The sequence below is a fragment of the Urtica dioica genome, chromosome 2 (genome assembly GCF_054948205.1).
Source record: "Urtica dioica subsp. dioica isolate 48M chromosome 2, U.dioica_male_clone48M_v1_H2, whole genome shotgun sequence".
Taxonomy (NCBI): Eukaryota; Viridiplantae; Streptophyta; class Magnoliopsida; order Rosales; family Urticaceae; genus Urtica; species Urtica dioica.
The window spans coordinates 32,708,505-32,715,901 of record NC_142757.1 but is presented as its reverse complement, the minus strand read 5'-3'; the positions used below and the strand labels follow the sequence as shown (position 1 = coordinate 32,715,901).

The 7,397-nt window shown below is 37.3% G+C and overlaps 1 protein-coding gene across 1 annotated transcript; it reads left to right on the top strand.

The window, feature by feature from the left end:
* Positions 1 to 1,222: 1,222 nt before the first annotated feature.
* On the top strand, positions 1,223 to 3,803 carry LOC149404424 (uncharacterized protein At5g02240-like). The gene is made up of 7 exons (XM_089606464.1): positions 1,223 to 1,640; positions 2,407 to 2,678; positions 2,773 to 2,809; positions 2,903 to 3,000; positions 3,088 to 3,149; positions 3,246 to 3,369; positions 3,495 to 3,803. The coding sequence occupies exons 1-7, from the start codon at positions 1,406 to 1,408 to the stop codon at positions 3,609 to 3,611; spliced, it is 945 nt and encodes a 314-aa protein (XP_089462590.1). The 5' UTR covers positions 1,223 to 1,405; the 3' UTR covers positions 3,612 to 3,803.
* The last annotated feature ends 3,594 nt before the right edge of the window (positions 3,804 to 7,397 follow it).

The following is a 7,397-nucleotide window of genomic DNA, read 5'->3' as shown; positions in this document are numbered from 1 at the left end:
TTCCACCAAAAAAACATTTAAAATCATGCCACATCATCAAAACGTTATAATTTAACGTCCAAATACTGACGGAAGTGGCTCGTTGTAACACGTGTCTAAGTTTTGAGTTGAGTTCTGCAACATTTCCGAGTCCAAGGGGAGAAATGTAACCGAGGTACGAGTTCAGGGGGGAAAAATGAGATTAATTCGTATTTTTATTGTTGTTTAAATGAAAAAAATTAGTATGTTCAAATTTTTATCAATTCAAATAATTTTGTCATGAATTCAACTTCTTATTTTCGTAGATGATTATAAAATTGCCAGGATTTTGTTAGTAAAATAAAATTAACGTAATAGTATATTTAATTTACCAATCACATAAAGCTTGTTTCTTTATTTTATACGTAAATTGAATTTACTAAGAAGAGTATTTGTAAAATAGTGTATTTTTTTTTTGAAGTGACACTATTGATCAAAATATCTACCTCGTGAAGTTGTTTTGTCTAATAAGTTTTTCTTCTAATTAAATCATACTTTGACTAGTTTTTTTAAAAGAGATGTGAATTATCTATTTAGTTGTGTCTCCCAATATTATATAGGAGATGGATACATATATATATTTTTTTTAATAATTCAATTTTACATCATATTTCATATAATAAATTAATTGAACATTTAAGCACAAAATATAATTTTCAAACGTCAATATTAACGAAAGATGGACATATCTATGAATAAATTTTATCAATTTTTTTTAGATATATATATATATATATATATATATATAGAGAGAGAGAGAGAGAGAGAGAGAGAGAGAGAGAGAGAGAGAGAGAGAGAATGTCATAAAGTGATTGATGTGCCCTTTTTCCTATAGAAAAAAAAAATTTGCTTGGAATTACTCATAGATACCACGATTTCCCATATTAAATTGATAACCTATGACTTACTGAGAATATAATTTTTTTTTTTTTTCATAAGTTTGCAATTACTGCCCATGTAAATAGAGAAAAATAACATACAAAAAAATCTACGGAAAAAAAACTCATTCAGACAACAAAATTCAGTGTCCAATTTTTTCATTTATTAAAAAAAATAATTTATTGCTCTTTGTTTTTAATGTTACCTCATATTTACATATAATTTAATAATTAAAAAAATTAAATTATCTGAAAATAAACTTAAAATAGAGCATCCTCTTGTTTTTTTTAATCATAAGTAAAATGAAAAACGGCTCGTCGTTGATAAAGCATGGATTGTAGATAAGGTACGTAAAGGAAAAGGGATAAGAAAAACAAAAGAGGTGAATCATGTCTGTCGGCAATTAATTTTCTCAGTCGAACACTCCGCGGAGACTGTGGGAGGGTGAGAATTTAATTATTTTTCCGGCAAGACCAAGGGTTGAATGGCCATTGAGTGCTACTGAGTGATGGGAATGCTGACACGTGTCCCAGTGGCGGTGACTTTGAATTTTGTGACAGCCTATAATAACTCCAACAACTACTTCTCTTCTTCTTCATCATCTGCACGCGGTCTGTGTTTTCTTAACAAAACCAACCAAGCGAAGCGTTTCGGAGAGAAACGTTCTGTATCTCTCACGGTTGCAATGGCAGATTCATCTCCTCCGATGACCGTTCTCGTCACTGGCGCTGGTGGCCGGACTGGTACTCCCTCTCTCTCTCTCTCTTAAAGAACTTGTTTACACCGAGAAATTAAGATGCGAACGAAAGAAAAAATGTGAAATACAGTTCTTGTTTGTGCGATTTCCGCTATGCATTTGTGCGAGAATACTTTCATGATAGGCTTCTTTTGAGTGAACAGCGTGAGCGATGCGAGACTGATACACCCATTTTTTTGGAGCGCGATGTTCGATTTCACTAGTGTACGCGAGGGGTGGTCCTCTATGCATTGGCATATAGCTAGGAATATTTTTTTATCTGAAATTTTTATACATGAATATTTGAAATGTTTTTGATGTGTGTTTAAAATTTCATATGATTTTTAGACAAACCATTTTTATTTTAAAAATAATTTACAATCGGAGCGCGGACCTTTTATTTCTGTTTCAAACAGCCAAAGCCCAGAGTGTGGTATTTTCTATAATATTTTAGTTTTGTACAGTCAAAAGCAATATAAATCATAGGATTATATTATAATAGAGAGAATTACGACGAAAAATGGAGTCGAGCTCTTGCACTAAGAGGGATTTATTCGTCGAGTTACAAAAGGATCTGTTTTAAAAATATTGATCTACTCTCCCAAACCTCTCCTTCCAGTGTAGGCTCTAACATTGTGGTATTGCTGATCAGTTACTCAGTTTATTCTTAGATAAATTGTATCAATTTATTGTAATGGAATTACGAAATGAAAAAAATGAATTACTCTTGCTCATTCGCTATGGATTATTGAGACTGGTACTGTTGATGGCAGGGCAAATAGTGTATAGGAAACTGAAGGAGAGGTCAGGTGAGTTTGTGGGAAGAGGTCTGGTGAGGACACCGGCGAGCAAGGAGGCGATTGGAGGGGCTTCCGATGTGTTTGTGGGAGACATCAGAGACGCCGAATCCATTGCTCCGGCGATCCAAGGCATCGATGCCCTCGTGATCCTTACCAGCGGCATCCCCAAGATGAAGCCGGGATTCGATCCCACCAAAGGCGGTCGCCCTGAGTTCTACTTCGACGAAGGAGCCTTCCCCGAGCAGGTCTGAGATTTTGTGGCGATCTCAATCTTTTTGTTTGTTTTATGTTGCTTGGTTGTTTGCTAAATCTTTTTGTTTCGTGTTTTCTTGCTTTCAGGTTGATTGGATTGGTCAGAAGAATCAGATTGATGCTGGTGAGGCAGTTCCCAAGTGTCCATTTTATTGATCAGTTTGATTTTTTGTTCGAATCGTATTTCTGATCCGATTTAATGCGTTACTTACTATAGCCAAGGCTGCCGGAGTGAAGCAGATTGTGTTGGTGGGGTCTATGGGCGGCACCGATCTCAATCATCCCTTGAACTCGTTGGGGAACGGAAATATATTGGTTAGTAAATAAATATCAGATCTTTGAACTTGTGAATAGTCTAACAATCTGATCTATTGGTAAACTGGTTATGCTTTGAGTAAACAGGTTTGGAAGAGGAAAGCTGAGATGTATCTGATTGATTCTGGCGTACCATACACGATCATAAGGTAAGCGACCACGAGACAATGTTAAACTGATTCATTTGTTTTTTCTTTTCTTTCTTTTTTTCTTGTTGGGACAGCGATTGTGTTTGTGTGGTTCAGAGCTGGAGGGTTGCAAGACAAGGAAGGTGGGGTTCGGGAACTGCTCGTGGGAAAGGACGACGAGCTTCTGAAGACTGAAACCAGAACCATTGCCCGGCCTGATGTTGCTGAAGTCTGCATTCAGGTCATTTGATATTCCAACACGTTTTTTTTTTTTTTTTTTTGGTTTCTATATGTGAGTTCGTGAACCCTTAGTTTCTCCCAAAACAAAAAAAAAAATAATCTCTTTATTATATACTTTTGGATCAGGCGTTGAAGTTTGAGGAGGCGCAGTTTAAGGCATTTGATCTTGCATCCAAGCCCGAGGGAGTTGGCACTCCGACCAAGGATTTCAAGGCCCTGTTTTCACAGATCCCACGCGGGTGAAGTTTATTTATCCAAACAAACTATCATCGGTGTTTCTTTTGAATAATTAGATGCATTGGAAGAGAGCTTAGGGAGATCTCAGAAAAATTCTGACCGGTGTGTGTAACAATTTTAAAGGCTTATTATGCTTTGTTTGAGCTTGTGACTAAATATGGGCAATTCACGAAACAATCCAAGTACCGCAATTTAGCATATGAATTACTATTTATCATGATTGACAAATGCAGCACGAGAATGGCTATAAACACAAACCTAACCATGCTCAGGTCGTTAGCAAACATTTAGGTACGACGAGTCATCATCTGATGGGGAAAAAAAAAAATTAAGCATTCAACTGTTTACCACTATTCTCACAGTGGTTCAGGTAAGCTAATGGCTGGGATCCTCTTCATTCAAGAGAGATTTGATAGATTCTGTAGAAACATGTAACTAAAGATGTCCCCAACTTTGGAAAATAAAACTTGAATACTATAAGTCGGACCACAGGTAGTCAGCCCTAGAGGTATTCCCGCCAAAAGGAGAACGAGAAAGAGAAATATAAACTCACACCAAAAATTGCCATGGGCCTCCCAAGCCGAAGCCATCTGGTCACACATGCGGAGACCACAAATGCCCAAAACTTCAGTTTGTCAGAAAAAAAAATACGGCCTTACCTCACAAAACAAGATAACTTCGTCATGAGTTTATCACTCGATATTCTCAATCAATAAACTTAGGGGTTAATGTTATATAGTGATTCTCTAAGGATGGAAAACCAACTCCCTTATATAATAACGAGCAAAATGGAACGCCGAATGAACTCGGCCTATGAATCCTTGACCCAAAGGCCTCAGCTCACGAGACCTCTTTCTGAAGGTCCCGACCAACATGAACTCAACCAAGAGGTCCTGTTAGGCGGACTTCAACCGGGAGATCCAGGCTGGTAGACCTCACTCGAGAGGTCCTTACCAATGGGAACTCAATCAAAAGCTACCAATAGGCGAGCTCCCAACCTAGAGGTCTTGACAGGTAGACCTTAACGGCCGATGGGTCATTATTTTTTTAAAAATAAAACTTCATGTAAAACTTATTTCAAATGAATAAAATGAAACATTCACTATCTCTATGCGTGTATTATCATCTAGTAGTCTATTTATTGAAATAACTCACAACAACATGTGAAGAGTCAACTTCATAATTTCATTAAATATCTTCTGATGGTTGTTTAAAAAGTAATATTTACAATTTTAAGAACAAATGGACATTTTGTTTCAATAGGTGATTGTTTAGAGAACTTGTATGAAACATACAGAATTGGGGAATCTATAAATTTTTCTTGATATGTTACGGATATATTAAATATAACATTGCACTTTCTAAGCCCTAATTCCAAAACCATTTATCTCTTAAATCTTAAATTAACTGTATATGATTACGCTCAAGCTTACCTAAATCCCGATATGAGACATAATTATTTATGGCTAGTCATGAGAAAATTATCAAGATTCTTCATTAAGAATCTTTGATTAGGCATTTGGTGAAACGAATTAGTCAAGTTTGGGTAATGAGTTCTCATGGATATGGAATTCATGAACAGAATTGTTGAAATGCAATGTATATCAGCTTATACTTGTTCTTTGATAGCGTGAATATATTAACTCAGCTTAGTATTCAATTGAGCGATCTCATTGAATATAGCATTATGATATGTTAGCTGCATCTCACTAATAATGCTTGTACGCTTATTCAAAAACAACAAACGAGTTGAAAGAAATAATAACTAAAATGATAAAATTATAACTTCGTAATTCTCTCTAGTTAACTAAATCCATGAAGTATATATCTTGAAAGATATTCAACGGAGCCCCATATATTAAAGTAGTTGTGCACATAGTAGAAAAACAAAAACATAAAAATAAGAACCAAGAAATTTTGAGACGAATCAATTGACATTAGAGAGGCATATTATTGGAAAAAAGTTTGTCAACTTTGAGTCCAACAGTTCAATCTTAAAACTAATAGTAGTTCATGTAGTCCATAATATCTCCACGCTCTAATAATAGTTCATGTTTTCTGTCTTCTTATAGTTCATTCATGAGTTGATTTCAGGCTGCTGACAACTATGAGTTATGGAGTCCATCATTTTAGCCCCAAGTGCGGTCACAATGTTCGTCCCTAGTTCAGACCATTAGAGCTTTTCAATGTTGATCCGTGCATTAGCAGTAGAAACTACATACAATATTACGAAAAATACAGATATTATACTAAATAGCAATATACTAATACAAAGAACATACGAAAAAACATATCAGGAATTGTAATGTACACATATATCAAATAAGAATACAAATGCAAAGCTCAAAACAATGAAATTTTTTAATAAGAGGGAATTTCCATTGAAAATTTGTGGAAAGATGAAATCCATCCATAGATTTTATTGAAATAATAAGTTGTACATTTATTGAACCAGTAGAATAAGTAGAAAATCACGTGATTTATCATCAAATGTCATATAAGTTGTTCTAGAGCAAAGACCCGCATATCCGGTCTCCGGGTAAGGATTCGCGAGACATCAAAGAGGTATCGCTTACTCTGGGCGAGACCTAGCCCAAAATCGAGCATTCACATTTTGGCACTGGAAAGAGATGGCACAAAAATACTTACGTTCTCTTGCTAACACACCTTTGAAACACACCCAAGATTCCCGAAAGACAAACAATGGCCATGTCCCGTGGTGTTTCCAGAAGAGGTGCCTCTATACACACCAGAGCTGTGGCCGCCACACTCGAGCCCGCTCGAGGGAGAACAACAAAATCATTTTAGCTAATAAAGAGCCTAGAAACGACGATGCTAGGAAAAGCCACAGTGATGTCGCTCTCGAGATGAGCAGTTTCACCGACACAAGCCCCCGATCCCTAAGAGGAATGGATCAACTGGATCAAAAACTAAGTCGAGGGAATGTTCCTCCAAAACCGAGATAACCCTCTCCTCCATGATCTCCTCAATAGACAAGACAACGCTACTCCCTAGGGCGCATATCAAGGGAACGGTACCGAGGTCCCAAAATTGCCAACCGAAAGGATTCTTAAAGGTAGAGTTTAAGAGCCTTTATCTTGGCATTCAAATGAAGAACAATGGAGCCTTCAAGCCAATACCACGAGGCCAAGAAGTCCGACCCTAGACCACGCCAAGGCCGAAGAGGCGAAAACCCTCCAACATATGCCAATTACTCATAAAGATCTACCTTCGAATGACTCGGTCGTGAATGGGAATATACGATTCATAGTCAACGATTCACTGAACTTGTAAGAAGGAATGAACCCAAGACAACCCTGAGGCAGCACTTGAAGTCGTGATGCAAAATTCCATGAGCTCTGGTCCCCTAGAATCCCACAGGAAACTGAGTGACGACTCTTTTGGCTCCAGCCATCCCGCTCATAAGAAATATAGATAGAGCATTGAATGAAAAATGGGGTTGGGGGGATGGGGGTATTGGATTATGCCACAATAATTTAGAGCCTTAGGGCGTAGGTTATGGAACAAGTCGTATGATGACTCCCGCAGTCCAAAGGATAATGGAAGGAACTGCCTCTCCCTTTGGGGATAACATCCTGGCCAAGGACTGCGACACCGGATTCCATTATTCTTTTACAAGATACGATGGAATAGGCGATCTCGTTGACCACATCCATCAATACTAGACCTAGATGGTCATCGGTAGGTATTTGCCTACCATGATTTGCAAATCCTTCAGTCTCACCCTCACAAGACTGGGATACAAATGGTTCAAAGTGCTGAAGAAGGGAA

What these genes read in the sequence shown, in the direction of transcription:
- LOC149404424 (XM_089606464.1), top strand. Translation starts at nt 1,406, where the DNA reads ATGGGAATGCTGACACGTGTCCCAGTGGCGGTGACTTTGAATTTTGTG. An exon ending in TGGGGAACGGAAATATATTG is followed by an intron (nt 3,001 to 3,087) that starts GTTAGTAAATAA and finishes TTGAGTAAACAG; the next exon opens with GTTTGGAAGAGGAAAGCTGA. An exon ending in TTGCTGAAGTCTGCATTCAG is followed by an intron (nt 3,370 to 3,494) that starts GTCATTTGATAT and finishes CTTTTGGATCAG; the next exon opens with GCGTTGAAGTTTGAGGAGGC.